The sequence below is a fragment of the Quercus robur genome, chromosome 10 (assembly GCF_932294415.1).
Source record: "Quercus robur chromosome 10, dhQueRobu3.1, whole genome shotgun sequence".
In the NCBI taxonomy this organism is placed as follows: Eukaryota; Viridiplantae; Streptophyta; class Magnoliopsida; order Fagales; family Fagaceae; genus Quercus; species Quercus robur.
In genome coordinates, this window is record NC_065543.1 from 54,132,496 (window position 1) to 54,150,360 (window position 17,865).

Below are 17,865 nucleotides of genomic sequence, written 5' to 3' on the forward strand. Positions count from 1 at the left end.
GGAAAAAGAATGCAGTCACATTAAGGCTTATTGTGATTGCTTACATAGTTCAGATCTACCTTATATGCGTCTTTTGTAGGATTCAATACATCCTTGTACAAAATAATCATACAATCCAATCTGATCCACTCAATCTCAAGTATCACAATTTTCTCCACTAATATCATTTACGTCCATGAGAAGGATAGTGTTGCATTACAGTACCCCCAAGCCACACAATATTACTGACCCAGCCCAAATATTATTTGTTATGACTTGAGGAAAATGATAGCCATATCTATACCATATTCCAAACAGACTAATAATATTACAATTAACAACACCTCTTCATCATGTATATAACACAATATACACACAGCCAATCCATACCATCCGAGATGCCACAAAAAGTCATTTAATTGCTTAAAAGTCAAATAAAGAACATAATTAACTTAGAAATATGAAAAGTATGACAATATACTTAAAATTATTAGAAGGCCATATATGTCAGACCATGTTTTGGTCCACCGCTCAACAAAATCGAAAAAGCCGAAACTTGAGGCTCAAAAATATATATACATGCCAATACCAAACATTAACATTTAGTTCAGAATTAAAGAGTATCGCCCCAAAATAGAAATACAAAGAAAGGAAAATCTAGGACAAGACAATATAAGTTTAACAGCTTATGAATGACCATTAGAATCAGAATAGCAGCAACTGATTCATTCTTTTGAGTTTTGACATTTACGCCCAAAACACTGTAAGAAACACACAAGATATATATGAAAGAAACACAAATATTAACAGCTCATGGTATATATCTAACTAGTCAGAAGGAAAGACAGATGCAATGAACTCCTCATCCTCTAAGTATATTTGCAAATTCTTGGACTCCATTAAAAACCTAACTGCTTCCTCATCAAATTCCAGCACGAAGGCCAGCTTGATCAGTTCAGAGAGTGCACCAATATGATCACAGTTCTCCCATAACACACCCTCAGATATTGCTTCAGAAAAATCTGTTGCATATTCAATTTGATTCTTATATCCACTAGACCTGTCCAACTTCTGTGTGAAAAACTTTGAAGACTCTCTATCCCAGCATATCATTCGGCTTGCTCTTGCATTCACGATCTCCCCTGAAGAAAGTGATAAACTGTACTTTACGCTTATCGGTTCAACTATCTCAAGGAAAGTAATATTCAGAAGCCCTCGGATAATTTCATGCCTTCTTTCAGCTTCCATTTTCATCATAGGATTTGCTAGAAAACCAAGGATGAGTGTAACCAGATCTTTTGTAATCAAATTCTCCTTTGGATTCACCTGATTGAGTTGAGCAACATCCACTGTGTATGATTCTTCCTTCTCTACAGACTCGGATATAGTGCGAACACCAATCTTCCTGTAAATATCAAACAACTTCATCTGAGGTAAAGAAGGCTTGCTTGGCTGAGGGTACCAGACAAATAGAGATTGAGCAGAAAACCGATTGAAGAGATCTTTCAGCTGAAGATCATCAGCAATAAAAACATCATGCTTGTTGAACAGCAAAACTTCATCTGAGCCAGAAGCAACCGGCAATTTCACCAGCTTCTCAGTGATAGTTTTCTCAGTCTTTTCACCCCAGTGCTTCAAAACATACCCCCAGAACTTAAGACAGTCATCATTTGACAATCGGTGTCCTGAAATTTCCCAAGCCTCCCAAAGCTTACAGTAATCGGAAACTGAAGGATTGCATTTAACATGGAAAGCACGTGAGAAGAAGTTAAGTAAATTTTGCTCATAATATTTGTCAAGAACTTTCAGCTGCAAACTGAAGAGACCATCCTTGTCATGCAGAACACATTCACAGGGGCTGACCCACTCTCCTTTCTTATTTCCATATGGGATCCATATCCCTTTTGTAAGTTCACTGTCATTCTCCCAATTACATACACTCAAGTAATTATATATTCGAACTATAGTAGGGAAATGGAAATGGAGTTCAAGGTGCCTGGCAATCAATGAACATCCGTCTTCAACATCAAGGGTGACTCCTATTGCCTTGAGCTCTTCTTTGTACAGTGTAATATTAGAACCATAAAAATCTTCATCAATAAAAGGTCCATCTGTCCGCTCCAAATAAGAGCCCCACCTAGGATCGAACAATAAGCACTTTTCTGGAGGCCTATAACCTTTAGTGGTCTTCAACCATTTCCGAGAATTTTGATTTAGGAAAAGATCTGGAAAGGAGTAATTCACTCCTTGGGTTAAAATCCGTATGCATCCCAGCAATGAGAACACATTTTCAGCAGTTATCAGAGCAGGATTATAGGGAAAGTGAAGACCAGCTGCAACAAACTTCGCACCATCTTTAAATTCAACAACAACTCCCATGCTCTTCAGCTCTTCCTTGTATTTATGAATGTCCTTGCCATAACAGTTGTCACTATCATCTAAGAAAGGGAGGTCATGAGTAATTGGTAAAATTGACTGCCAATCTGGCCCAAACAGAATGCAATCTCTTGGAGATCTCTTATCACCACGCCTAGTCTGCAACCACTTAAGGTCACGGATATTTTTCCAAAGATCTGGAGGAAACACATACGCATTATCTTTTAGCTCCCTATGACATGAAAGAAAAGAGAGAACAAGTTCGTTAGTCATGGAAGATGCCTCCCGCTTGAATTTGTCAGCAAATTCTTTTACCGCCACCTCAAAATCCACCTTCACCCCAGTTTGCTTCAACTCGTTTCTGTAAGAGAAGATACTGCTTCCATAGAAATCATGATCAATCAATGCAAAACCTTCAAAAACCTGTAGAATGCAAACCCATTTAGGGTCAAACAAGAAACATTCTCCTGGAGGCTTGTAACCAAGATTCGTCTTAAAGCATTTCACACCTCTCAATGCCTGAACAAGTTTGTTCGATGATCCTAGACTTCGCATACATTCAAGTATCAAAAGAACAGCCTCAGGTTTCAGAGATGAGCTTGAAGGTAATTTGAAGTTGTCTACAACGAGCTGATAACGATCATTGAAACCAATTACCACACCAAGCGACTTGAGTTCCTCTCTCAAAGAAAGGATTTCCTCTCCAAAGTAATCTTGATCGATGAAGGGGATGTTACTGATTTGTGACGCAGTTTTCCATTCCTCATCAAACAAAACAGATTCAACTGGAGACCTGTCACCACAGCATGTCCTTAGCCATCTCTTATTCTTGATACTGTTGATGAACTCATCCTGGGGAAGAAACTTTTCCCTCAAAAATCTGATGAAATTTAGTATAGACAGCACTTGGTCTCTACTTAAAGTGGAGTATTCTGTGAACGACATAAGACGCTTTCCAATAAATTCACATGCTTCTCCATACTCAGACATGACACCAATTTTCTTCAGCTCCTCCTTATACACACTTATTTCATCACCATAAAAACTTAGATCAATCAACGGAATATCAACAAGCACGGATCCGTTCTGCAAAATGTTACCCAATGAAGAGGTAAGCATGAATGACTCTGAAGGTGGCCGGTAACCAGGACAGCCACTGGTAGTAATTTTCAGCCAGCTACCTTCCTTTATGCATTTCAAGAAATTCACGGGAATGTAAATTTCTCTAAGTTTCAGATTCCGAATCCAATCCAACAGCAAGAATGCATTTTGCTTGGTGAGTGGTGATGATACAGTAGGAATTACAGCATTAGGAGGAGATATGTAAGGGATATCAGACGCTACAACATGAGTTTTAAGGAACTCCAAGAATCTTTCTCCAGAGGCATATTCACCGGCAAAATAGCCTGGTCGCAAGTAGTCTTCTGCTAACTCAACGTAGCCTTCATTTGTCCATGGATTTGAACCAATCAATCCCACCCATTTGCTTCCATTGGCAGGGACAAGAACCCCTGTCCTGTGTCTCTGTAAATTTCCATAGTTATCCACAAGTGGCATAGAATTACATAAAATACCAACCTCATGATGGGAAAGAAAAGACTTTTGAAGCGAGTGGTATAAGAAGTGAACAAAGGTAATAGCACGCTTCTGGCAACTATTGAGATAATTGTTAAGGTGAAGTGCATATTCATAGACGCTCATAGCACCAACCTTCACATGATCTCGTAGCCACTCCAACACCGTCTCCCTCTTAGAGAAGAACTGGATAGCTTCTTGTGTGCTTTTCGGCCAAAAAAAGTAATTGGCTGGACATTTGAATTCCTTGTTCCAATCAATCAGCCATGAGATATGATCAGGATGACGAGATAAGGACACCACTCTGTCACGATTGAAATGCATGGATTCATTTATGCTACACAAAGACACATCGCCATAAAGACCCACATATTTTATTAGTTGTATGTACTTGATGTCGGTAGAGTCAAATTTGGACCCCCAGTTATCCGCAACAAATAGCAAAAGCTCCAAGTACACGTCCTCTGACACTCCTTCAACAAGTTTAGAACTTTGAATGCACTTTGCGTACCATTCGTTGTTGACTAGTTCCACACCCAAGAAATTCAATATGTTATCATATTCTGCTTTATCAAATGAGGAGCTCAAAATGTACTTTCCATGTGATGAAAGATGAAACAAGCTCACCTTTTGCTCCCTTGCCTTCTCCAGAATGGTCCAAAAAGCAGGCATAAGCCTACCAACTTCATGAGGTTTGTGAAAGATCTTCTGCGGTGTGTAAGACTCACTTGGAAGAATACTTTCTTCAAGAAGCTTTGATTTGATCGACTCCCTGACAACATTCAACGTTTGATAAGATGAGCTGTCGATGGGAATGAACCTGAACATGGAAGCTAAACTAGACACTGGAGCATTTTCAGTATTTTTAACTAGTGAAACAAACGCATTGATAAAAGCAGAGGGCACGCAGTCAAGAATCCCTTGGTTCCACTTGTTGTCTAAGAGAATTGTTTCCCTTGATGAGGCAAGAAGAAAATCTGCCTGAATTATGAAGGGAAAGTTGGTAAACATCTCTGTGGGAAGAAATGCATAGATCCCAGGTGAGCTCATTCCCCTATGGAGGCGCTCTTCAAAAGGAAAAGCCAATGTGATCACCAACTCTTCAACTTCCGTTCTCCTTTCCACTTTGTTTTCCTGCCTGACAGGAAACTTTTGCCTCCACATAAAGTACCTGCATTCTCCCTCAGACTCCTTACCATTTTCATCAGCAGAGAGATGGATTGTGTAGGACACAGCATCAATGTTCTTCCTCACCACCAATTCAGTCTCACTTGTAATTGCGATTGCACTTACAGTATTGAGCCTGGGATCGCTGTTATGTTCCCTTACTGAAAGCCGCCTAATCTTTGATAGGAACAATAGAACTTCAGGATGAACATTTGAGAGCTGTTGTTTCACAGGTTTGACCTTATCGAACTTCAGAGGTAAAACTATTGTTGTTGTTGGAAGAGTAGTCCCAGAACCATATATTTTTTTGATGTCAGAAAGTGTTGGGTTCTCCTCAACCCATTCAGGAACTATGTACCCGAGATTGCAATGTGGGCAAGGCTCTTCATTGAATCGTATCTGATATCCATTGCTGAATATGTATGGTTGAGAACTAACCAGAAAGACACTCTTAAATCCAATTCCTGCATATTAACCAAAGAATAAGCTAATTAGAGCAATAAGAGAACACCAAAATTATCCTGTCTGGTAATTATCAACATCATTATGGTTTTAATTTTTTCTTTCACTATATTTGAATATATAACACATAATACTCTGCATTGATATCTTAACATTACGACAGAAATATATTCACAAGCATTAAGATATATGAGAGAGAGAGAGAGATATTGGGGACTGTCATTTCCATTGTTTTTTGTAATTTTTTATTTTTATTTTAAAAGGTTCCAACTTTTAACGACTATTTTTCATTGTAGTGTCTACAAGAACTTCACATTTTTCTAAGTACGGCTAAGTTTTGGAATGCATATCTTGTACTTAAGCCATTAATTGAGGAATTCTCAAACAAAAGAATAAAATAATGAGTAATAAAAATTGAAATAAACCTGGCAAACATATTTTATTTATTTTTCTTCTTCCACATTTAAAACATGTTTGGAAAATATTTTCAAAACTTGCCCTTACCCATTTTGAAAACATATTTTAAAAATGGTGGACCAAACAACCCTAGAGTTTTATTTTAGATTCGAAGAACCATTTATAGTTTTAGAATTTGCATTTAATTATAACAAATTTTGGCTATAATCACTTGACTTTGTCTTTATGTCCTTCACTGTCACCTTGCTTTTTTCGATAATAGATAAAACATTTCTCAAAAAATGTTTTCCTCGTTTTGGAGACTTTGAGACAATTGAAAAACTTGGTCAAACTGAAATCTTTTTTTATTAATCAAGAAAAACACATTCTTTAGGGCTAAAAAAGTTTTACCCTTTTCAAGCTTGAGAACCAAAACCTCCAAAATGGCAAAATTATCCCAAAATCTATAAAATGACCAGATTGCCCTCAAAACCTCCAAAATGCTATCAAAACATTCAAAATGACCATAACACCCTTTAAACCTTTAAAATGATAAAAATATCCCCCGAAAACCGATAATATGCCCTAGATATTCTAGAATCATTTGCTACAACAAAAACACCCATAAACTCCAAAATGGCCAAAGCAACCTCAAAAATTTTAAAATGCTCTTGTAACAATCCCCCCCCCCCCCCCCCCCCCCCCCCCCCACCAAAAAAAAAAAAAAAAACTTGGAAACCTATAAAATGATAAAAATTCACCCTCAAGAACCTCTAAAATGATAGAAGAAACCTTAAAATTTCTGAAAAGACCAAATTACCCTCATAACCAACATAATAACCAAAATAGCCCTAAACCTACAAAATTAGCAAAAATACCTTTAAAACATCCCCTATGACTATAATTAGATGGTTACAATGGGGGAGGAGGGATTTAAACCTGGATGTCTTTGTTGGAAATACTAGGAGGTGCCAATTGAGCAACAATGCTCTTAGCGATCAATATACCCCTAAAACCACCAAAATGACAAAAAAAATCCCAAAACCATTAAAATGGAAATATATATATATATATATATATATCTCTCTCTCTCTCATAAATCCTCAAAATGACCATAATAGGTCTCAAAATTTTGGGAATTGCTCCAAAATTTTAAAAGTTGTACAAAAAAAACTTTAAAGTGTCATTTTGGAGGTTTCATTTTTTTTTTTAATTATGATCTAAATGTGTAAGTTTAAATAATAATTTTGTTATTATATATATATATATATATATTTATATTCACTTATTTTGATTGTGCTTATTAGTGAAATTTTCAATAATTTTATTTTGTTCATGCTTATTTTTTAGTTTGATTTTAGACTGACTTTAGTTGTTTTGATTAATATTTTAAAGTGTTTGATTTAAAGTTGTTGTTTAATATCAATATAGAAAAAGAGTTTTCAACAACACAACCAAACACCAAAAAAAAAAAAAAAAAAAATTCAATTTTCCTTGAAAATATTTGGCTAAATTACAAAATTCAATGCAGTCCTCTAAATTCACTTTTGTTCAATTTAATACTCTAATTTTCAAATTTGTTCAATTTAGTCTTCCCGTTAATCTTAGTTTAATTGCATTTTTAACTATTTACTTTGTTTAAAAAAAATTATGTCATTTTGGCCATTAAATTCTAACAATGACTAACAGAAGGACTGATTTGAACAAAGTTAAAAGTTAAATTACTGAATTGAATTTTAGATAGTTAGAGGGTGCAATATGTAATTTAGCCAAAATATTTTTAGATAATTTTTTTTTATTGGGGGGGGGGGGGGGGGGGGGGGGTGGGGGTGGCGGTGGCGGTGGCTTAAACCTAGATACTATCTTTCATCCCTTTTTACTAGAGTAAGGGTCAGTTTGAACTAGAACTTATTGGTGACTAAGAATATACATTGGGTTAAATACCAAAGACTAATACACATTATTTCTATTAAAATTAATTGTCAAATATCAACATTCCCTCATACCTTAACTTGTTTGTTTATGTTCTCTATAAGGTGTATTTGCTAAATTTCATCATGCAAGAAGATTTATTTATTGAATTTATGCTTTGAACTCTCTTTCCAAGGCAACAATATTTCATTCCTAATTCAAGCAACTTACATATGACTTTTAAGTGAGCATTACTAACTTCCAAAACTCTTAACTTAGCATTTATCACTTTAGAGTATATATGTGAAAGTTGCTCCTTTTGTGGATCAAGGAATTTTGATGTTTGACTTAAACAAATAAGTCAATAATGTCATGCTTGTTCTGACTTCTTTCCAAGTCAACCCAATTACAATAATAGTCTTCTTGACAAAATAGCATTTTGAGTAAACTATATATAACAAATTTTGGTGTTATTAGTTCTCATAACAATATTTACACTAGAGTGCCTAGTATAAGCTGTAATTCTAGGAAACTAGGTAAAGTACCTTTCTCTCCAATATAACCACGTTTCCTGTTTCCTTTCTTAGTGGACCGACCAACACTGCAAATAGAGTCAATGTTTTTCGATGAGAAACCTTTCTCATTGTTGAAAATCAGCAATGTTGTTGGGGCCCCTGTGTTTGTAATGTCCTCAGAAGTTATGACAAACTCAAGAGATGGATCCACTCCCTCCAAGTAATCATTATCTTCAGCATTCTGACCAAAATAAAGTCAACATTATACATAAGGCAATAAAACTCAACCTTATTCTTTTACTCCATAAAGACATCTAACACTAAGTCTATATACAAAACCTTTTTTTTTCATAGAAACTATGTTTAGAAGCTTGGAGAGAGAGAGAGAGAGAAAGAGAGAGAGAGGGGAAGGAGAGAAAAGACCAGGAGAATGATTACATTTTCCCTCATTTAAATGTTTTAAAATTTAAGTAAAAGAGTATTCCACTTTGTTTGGATGTAAATTTGGAAGGAGAGAAAATTATAATATCATATAAATTAATAATTATAACCATCTTTTGCTAATTTTAAAAGTCCTTCTATGGCCACAAAAAAATTCCTTACACTGAAGTGTCTGTCTACCATAAGTCAAAATAAAACAAAATTACATCCAGACCCGCTTAAATCAAAATTATTGTGAAAATTTTGTGAGATGTAGGCTCTCTCTAATTTTGAAGCAAAGATTTATTCAACAATCTCTATTCCCTGCCCTTTACATCCCTCTCCTCCTTTTTTATCCAAACATAATCGCATGAGATAATTTGTGAACATAACACAATAAAGCAGGGACAGACCTAAAATTTTAAATTAGCAGGGGCTGGAATAAAAAGAAAAGAAAAAACTTCAAATAGTATTAGAAAATTATAACAAAAACATAACCAAAATAATTTTTTTTAGTACTAGGTTGGCTATGATTTTTTTTTTTTTTTTTTTTTGAAGTTAGAGTATTCACATTGGTGGTGCTAAAAATTTTAGCTTTTAGCACTTCAAAAAACTATTTTATCTATATTTTTTTATCACTTCATTTAAAATAATATAAACAATTTATTAAAATAATAAAGTCAAACAAAGAATTTTGAGTTTTTTAATTGAAAAAAGAGATATAATTTTAATAAAATATTTTGTATTTAACAACTTACTACAGTCAATTGGTATTTATACCAGTCTATAGTAGTTGTAAAAAATTTAGTTTTAACTTTAACTTCTCCAATAACACATGATTTTTTGGTTTTTTGGTTTAAAATAGTTTTTTTTTTTTTGGCTAAAATACAATTGTTATTGTGAATATTTGTATTATTTTTATTAAGTTTTTGAGTTAGATAATTGTTATTTGAGTAGAGCTAGCTAAATTGATGGGGGAGGAGGGGGACAAAGTTTTGAAAGTAGGGCCTACTAAAAAAAAGAAATATATAATATCTATTAAATAAATAAAAAAATTTGGACTGGGGGCCGGGTCCCACCAGGGTCTGTCCCTGCAACAAAGTGGTGTCCCTGCTGGGCCTATGTAAAATTAATAATTTGTTAACTGAGTAAGTTTGGCATCCAACAATTTCTAGTAGTTTGTGAGTGTTTGGATCCTCGGCAAGTTTTCACATTTGCGTTTTTCTTTGTTTTTTCTTTCTTTTTTTCAGCGCTCGTAAATAGTAACATCACATGGATTCATTGTGCAAGAAATAAAGTATACTATTTATGAGTTTCACAGTACTATTTACACATTTAAAAATTATTTTACTACAGTATTTTTAATTTTCAATTTCAGTAAAAATAAGTTGTATCCAAACGAATCATTTATCTGACATCACATAGATTTATTGTGCAAGAAACAAAGTGCACTATTTATAAGTTCTACAGTACTATTTATACATTTAAAAATTATTTTGCAATCGTATTTTCAGTTTTCAATTTCAACAAAAATAAATTGTATCAAAATGAATCCTTTTATCTGTTAAAAGGTTATGTAACTAAATTTTGTCAAAAAGATTTGAGTTAATTTAAAATAATAATAATAAATATAATAATAATTTTTTTACTTCGACTAAAAAAGTAAGAAAAAAAAAAGCACAAGTTGAAGCTAAAATCTTCTAGCCAGTTAAAATTGTGAAATCGTGTACAAACTCAGTTAAAATTGTAATAATCGTTACTCAAACATATATATATCATTGAGAACCCATAAGAAAAACACACAAAAACAAACATATACTACTAAGAAAGAAAGAATGAGTTTGATCAGAAAGTAACCTGAATGAGTTCCATTAGAAAATGTACATCCTTGGCATAAAGCTCAGCAGAGAGGTTCTTGACAGCTTGATGAAGATCCTCAGTTAATGGGTTCTGTTCCCCTCCAATGGAGAACTTTTTTCTACGTATCTCTTCAACGTGTTCTCTAGCTGCACCCTCCATATTTGTAACTAACAACACACACACACACAACTTAAAAACCAGAAATTTTTATGCTTTTGCTTACACAGAGAAAGTCGGAGAGCAGAGAGAGAGAGAGAGCAAAGTGAGACTGTGAGAGTGTGAAATGTACACACAAATATAAAGAACTTAATGTAGAAGTTGCTGACGAAGCTTTACTTCTCAACGAAGTAGAACAAAAGCTGAGAGAGAGACTAAAGTCTAAAAGTGATGAAAGAAAAGTAAAGGGTCCGAGGCTAGGAATGTACAGACAGTGGAGCTTTACACACTGATTCGACCACCTCATCTCTTTTTTGTTTTTTCTTTATCATATTTCCAAAGGTCACTGACTAGAGGGCGAGGAATCATAGTGGACTGAGACTTTTTGATTTTTGATTTTTTTTTTTTTTCTTTTGCAAAGAGAAACTTTTGGACTTTGATTTTATTGGTCTTCTTTTTTAGTTTTCCTAGAATATTGTCATTTATTTATGATTACCACTTGTGGTTCTTCGGGGTTTCCTAACGTACGGTGCAATTATTGACGTGACTACTATAGTTTCTCAGAATTTTGTTTAAATTCGTTTGGTCCAAAGAGCAGTAAAAGTGGGAAGATAGAAAATAGTAGATAGAAGAAAAAGTTGAAGGATAAAAAAAATTTATTTTCTCTCTTATTTGTCTGGTTTAGAGTGGAAAAATAGAGAAATGAAAAAATGAGTTTGAATAAATTTACTTATATACAATTGTTAAAAAATAATGTCAAATTAAAATAAAAAAGTGACAAATAATCATAAAAAAATAATCACTCAAATTTATTAAAAAAATAAAAATCACGTAAAAAAAAATCACATCTAGTTAAAAAAAAAATCACGCCAGGCCCTAGAAAATCAAAAGAATAAAAAAGAGAAGGGCAACGCCCAGAAGAGGAAAACAAAAAAGAAGATGCCCACGCCTAAAAAAAAAAAAAGGTAACGTTGCCCAGAAAGAGGGTGAAATAAAAAGAAAAAGAAAAAAAAAAAAAAAGCAACAAGGAAAGGCAAGGCATCGTTGGAGAGGAAATAATAATAATAATAATAATAATGTGCTCATACAAAAAATTATCCTCACTTAGTTTTCCCTTTATTTTGGAGAGAAAAACTTTTGGTGGGTCCAGGAAGAAAACACTTGGACTCTATAATTTATTTTCGTTCATTTCCATCTAACTAAACACACTTCAAAAATGTTTTCCTTTCTATTTTTTCTCCAAAGTTTTCTATTCACTCTGTTTCACCTCCAAACAAACACATCCTTATGCTCCGATTGATTAGATGGAATATCTCACATATAATTTTTCACTTTTTTTCGATATTTGTTAATATCAAGAAAAATAAGTTAAAAAGAAAGTTAATATAAAAATATGACTTACTTGAAAACAACTTTATTTTATGGCAAGTTATGTAAAAGAAGTTGAAAAATCTTTTTCAACACATTTAAGATAGTTACCAAATATGATAAAATGAGATAGTTTTATAAAATATAATATTTAAAAAATACCTTATTCTCTTGAAAATTTTAATATTAAAAATATTATTTTCTAGAAAAATTTAACATTGAAACATACTGAGTGTAGTTTCTTTTGGGATCAATTTGATTTTATCCTCTAATTTCTTAGTTTGGATTTGGGCTCTAGTTTTTAAACAAAAATTTTACTAAGTGATAAGTAAATTAAGTGTCTATTTTTTATGGATCTAGATTTTAGTAAAGTTTCATGTCGTCAAATAAGAAAATTGAGATTCAATTTTCGCCTATGCAAAAAAATAAAAAAAGAAAAAAAGAAAAAAGAAAGAAAGCTAATTAGTGTGTTGGCCTAATAATAAAGAGCAATCATTAAAAGTGGACTCTATAGGTTGAAATTATTTCTTAAAAAAAATTCAAAATTAATTTTCTATTTGGGTTTGACACGATTTAAGTCACATTAGATTTTTGTTTTTTTTTTAATTTTTATAGTTTATGTTAAAGTATATAATATAATTTATTTAACTTTTAGTCCATTTCTCCCCTCCAACCTCACTGTCCTCCTCACTACCAGAGTTTAGGGGGAGAGAGTTGATTAGTTCTTCACTGTTATGGATACCAACGCAGAATCATATTCCAAGGCCAACTCTGCCACAGATCAATTTTATTTTTGTTTTAAAATTTTTTTAGTTATTTTAAAAAATTTAGGCTACAAAAATGACATGATATCATTTTATTAGACAAACTAAACATGCATGACAAGCTTACATAGCACTTAACGGAAAATATATATGGATGGATGGACTGTTTAGCCAAACGAAATATGACTTTAAATTTTTTTTTTTTTTTTTAAATTGAGTTAACTAAACATATATTTTGAGTTGACAGATAACTCAAAAGGGAAAAAAAGAATTATTTTTTTGAGATCAATTAAAAAACAAAGTAAAAAATGAAGTGATTCTCAAAAAAAAAAAAATAAATAAATAAAATAACAATGAAGTGGTGGCTCACTTGCACTAAATATATATAAATAAATAAATAAATATATATATATATATATATATATATATAATGATACTGCATACACATACTAAAAAATATCTAGATAACTTCATTTGTTAAGAAATGTTAGAGCCACAAAAAATTATATAACTTTTACTGCTTAAGGTAAAAATTAAGAAATGGGAATTGCTCATAAATAAATAAATGAGAGAAATGGGAAGAGGAATTAGAAGGAAAAGACATGGATGAACCCAAAAACTTCCCTTTTTACATGAACAATTCTACCAAAAATATGAATTAATACCGCGTTAATTTAATGAGTCAAATTTGTCAAGCTTATTCAAAATTGAATGCATCTACTATCACTGCACATTTTTGGAATGATGATCACTCATTAAATATAAGTGTTTGTGGAGTATGAGAAACAAGGGCTAAGGTTCAAATATTCAGAAGAGAGATTCACACACATATACACTTAAATTATGTTTAATCTAAGAGTAGAATTTTATCTTGTAAAAAAAAAAAAAAAAAAAAAATGCAACTTCAATATTAATTAGCATCAACGTTCATGGGCATGGCATCCAATATTAAGTTCTCACGTTCACATATAAAATTTTGAAAACTGTACCCCATTTCATTCAAGCTTCATTCGGCTGAGTCGTTGTCCTTGTTCTAATAGATAATGGAGTCTTTCAGTGAGTGGGCCTGCTTGTTCTATCAATTGCGAAATATTTGTCCTACCTGTCAATACATGATAATACCGTGGTTGCTTCATTCATTTAAAAAGTTCTGGAAATTATTGTCATACAGATGTTTATAGATATATATAGTCATTTATTTCTCACAGAAACATACTCTCAGTCAACTATTTCTGTAACATAATTCTATAACCATTTGTAATATAAAAAAAGTGGACAACATGTGAGGGATGGAATCAAAAAAAAAAAAAAAAAAGGAAAAAAAGAAAAAAGAAAGAAAGAAAGGTGGAGCTAATTGATTCACAAAAAGACCTGATCAGAGAGACTGAAAACATCCTTTCAATTTCTTTCATTCTCAAAGTTCAATTCCATCACAGAATTGGAAATCAACACCAAGTGATAGGGCTGCTTTCTCTTAGTGCAATTTTTTCAATTTTCTTAGAGCTCCTAAATGCAATGAGGCTGAAATGATTTTGAATTTAAAACACCTATCCACAGAATTTCAGCCTTGGGAGATTTAACATACCCAATATAATAGTTTTAGTTCAAGTCAAGTACAAACTTCTGATTTCCTAATGAAATTCCAACTACATTACTAATCTATATATTACTAAAAATTGAAGCGTAGCATTTAATGTTGCTACGCTCACGTTGAGCCACGTTAGCAGCTATGTCATTTTCATCCTCTTTTTTTTGTATTTTTCCTACAAATTAAAAAAGTTTTTGCACCTCTTAAAATACTAATAATCTCCACCATAAATTTAAAATAGTTTTGATACATTTTAAAATACTAATAATCTCCACCATAAAAGCCCACTTCTTATACATTAAATTCCACCATAAAACCCAAACTCAAAGTCTTTTCAACTTAGACCCTTTGTGAAAACTTTCTGAAACACGGTTACAAAAAATTTCACGCAAAACCCTTTCCTTACCCTTCCCACGTTTTGTTCCTCTGAAACACGGTTACAAATTTTTTCACGCAAAACCCTTTCCTTACCCTTCCCCACGTTTTCTTTCTCCATGTATTTTTTCCTCCCCACGTTTCTTTTCTAAGGTTTCACATTTACTACACGGTTTCAGATTCCTTCCCCTTCCCCACGTTTTTGTTAAACCACTTCTTTCCTCTGTACGTTATTCTCCCTTTCTCCTCACTCTATTTCCTATGACAATTTTGAGACAATTTTTCCATACAAGTTATTTGCAAGCAAAGCCCCAAATGCTAGAATGTTGTCAAGCTAGCACCCACCTTCAACGGCATCCCACCACCGTAACACCACTGGCACCACATTGATAAATGTATTTTCTTATATACACAAATTTTGGCAATTATTATGATTTAGGTTTGATTGTTTTGGACTACTTAGTTTTGATTTACGTAGCACGCCTAGATTTGGTTTTGATTAAGGTTTAAAATTTAGAATTGGTTTGAGAGAGTCAGAGAGATGAGAAAGAGAAGGGCACCATTGGAGGGCTCTAAAACACCAAAGAATGAAACGTAGATAGTTTTTATTGGTCTCCCTCAGCCCATGCCAAAAAACCCACACGGTTAGCCCCTCTCTTATTTCAATCAATTTGCTTTCCTCATCCTTTACATTTACAATTATGTTCCTATCACTTTTTAAATTTTATTTTCATATGCTAGAAATTTACATATTTCTTTAATATATTTTTTGAATAACTTTTCGCTATTCAAATTTAATCTTCTCCAATCTATTAGAGTCTTTTTATTTGGACGAGTTCAGACACTAAAAAGAATCTCTCTCTTTTGGCAAGTTCGGATGCAGCCTCTGCCTCTCCATAGCAATCTCTCTCCATCATTTTTGGGGTTTCTTATTAATGTGTGTTTCATCTATGTATTTTGTTATTGTTGATGAGATTTGAAAATATTCTTTTTGTTTATCTATTAAAGAATACAACTTTGTGTTTATTAAAATTATAAACTGTTGCTACTTATTGGGTTGTGTTCAATGCATTTTGTGATTTGCCATTTAATCGTAGGCCCAAGGTGAACTCATCATCATCTCTCACCAAAGCCACTGCAAAGCTGAATAGAGGTAATCTAAGATAAACAAGTTTCTTCCTTTCTTCTTTTTTGGGGAATTTATTTTTTTTTAAGATGAAGCCATAGATATATATATTAAAGTTACAATTTGGCAAAGGCATCCAAAAAATTTACAAAATAATTTATTAGATGTAGGTAGCCAATTGCTTGCAAGTGAGAGAGGCTACAATTTCAATGAATTTGTTCTAAAATGTCAATCTCCTATTCCTATGACACGTATTTTGGTAGTAAACTTGGGATTGTTTGGCTTGACAATTAGAACATTAACAAATATGCTCTTTGTTCTTTATGAGATATATACATGTTGATTGTGATATTTATGTAGACATGTACTTTATGCATGTCTATGTGCTTTTGCTTTTGGAAAATGTACATTTTTGAGGTTCTTGAGTAAAGGATCTTTTTTTGTTTTTGTTTTTGGTTATGTGTATATGTGTGTTTTGATGTGTTAAGCATTCCAATTTTCTGTACTATTCAGTTTTGAGAGGTAGATGTTAAATTGTGTTTATGTTTTAGAAATCTAAACATTGATCATCTTGAATGTCATTTTATTTTATATAAAAATTGAATTACCATAAAAGTGATAAATGTATTAGACAAAAAATAAAATATAGAGGCCATCTATCTATTCATTGCATGAATTTGTTGTATTTATTTTTTCATGTTTGTGGTTGTACATGATGAAGATAGGGTTACATACTATTTTTGCTTTATTGATTTTTTTTTTTTTTTTTGGTAATAAGCTTAATTTAATTGCTGTATTTGAATTTTTTTCTCCTTTTTTTTATTAATTTTTATTTTATATGTTGTTTTTAATTAGCAACAAAAGAATGTACTTCTATGTATGTACTTTACCAAAATGTATAATTTGGTTTAATGAAAGAATTTTGATATATTGTGAGCAAGTTATTGGGGGTTTAATACATAAATTTTGAAGTTAGAATAATGTGTTGAATTTGGCAAATTTACGGTAACGGAATAGTGTGAAAATTTTAGAAACTTCTCTGTGCAAGAAGCCAACTTGAGTCCAACAATAAGGCCATGAACATCTAGGTAGTCTCTTTGCATGTTTTTGTTTCAATTCTTTTCCTTCCTCTAATATAGTTTTGTTGTTTAATTTTTCAGTTGAAATTGAAAAAAAAAAAAAAAATTCCTTATTCTAGATGAAATTGTTTATGAGTTTGTATTTTGTGACTGTGTTTAGTCTTTTTATGTGGGGACAATTTTCGGTTTTTTAATTTGAATGATGTAGGGCCCTAAGTTGCCAATGGTCTCTACAATTTTGATGAACCTTTTGGGAATCTAGGCTTTTTTTTTTTTTTTTTAATAAATTTGAATTGTCATAATTCTTAACTAATAGCATTATTGAATTTTGTGCATACACGTTCTCCTGTTTGAAAATGTAAAACACCCTATCTTCATCTTGCTTTTTCAGTTCATAGCCTATCATTAATATTGGGCTAGAATTTGTTGGTTTAGGCTTGGTTACATTTACATTTGTTAATCATTTTCTCATGAGATGATAGGATACAAAAATGGGGTTATGTGCCTCTTGCAATATTTAAGCATGCATTGGAGGTTGTGTTCTATATAATTGCATGTTTTTAGTACATGATTTTTGTTTATATTCATTGCAGCATAATAGTCTCCTACTTTTTCCCCTCTCCAATCTATAGTTCCTTGAGTTATTGTTTTTTTTTGTGAATAATTATCTTTTATATTGTTAGATCCTTCGCATGTGGTCTTCTAGGGTAAATATGAAGGTGAATTTTAATGATTCAAACAAATTTAT

At 32.4% G+C, this 17,865-nt stretch overlaps 1 protein-coding gene across 1 annotated transcript; it reads right to left on the reverse strand.

The window, feature by feature from the left end:
• Positions 1–519: 519 nt before the first annotated feature.
• LOC126703564 (uncharacterized) lies at positions 520–10,955 on the reverse strand. The gene is made up of 3 exons (XM_050402524.1): positions 10,659–10,955; positions 8,412–8,622; positions 520–5,561 (listed from the first exon to the last, which is right to left on the reverse strand). Exons 1-3 carry the CDS (start codon positions 10,818–10,820, stop codon positions 808–810), a joined length of 5,127 nt encoding a protein of 1,708 aa, XP_050258481.1. The 5' UTR covers positions 10,821–10,955; the 3' UTR covers positions 520–807.
• Between the last annotated feature and the right edge of the window lie 6,910 nt (positions 10,956–17,865).

Bases quoted from the DNA above. Each gene is read 5' to 3' on its own strand.
- LOC126703564 (XM_050402524.1), bottom strand. From the start codon at position 10,820: ATGGAGGGTGCAGCTAGAGAACACGTTGAAGAGATACGTAGAAAAAAG. The intron at 8,623-10,658 runs GTTACTTTCTGA...TATTTTGGTCAG, and splicing joins TTCTAATGGAACTCATTCAG to AATGCTGAAGATAATGATTA. The intron at 5,562-8,411 runs GTACTTTACCTA...GTTAATATGCAG, and splicing joins TGGTTATATTGGAGAGAAAG to GAATTGGATTTAAGAGTGTC.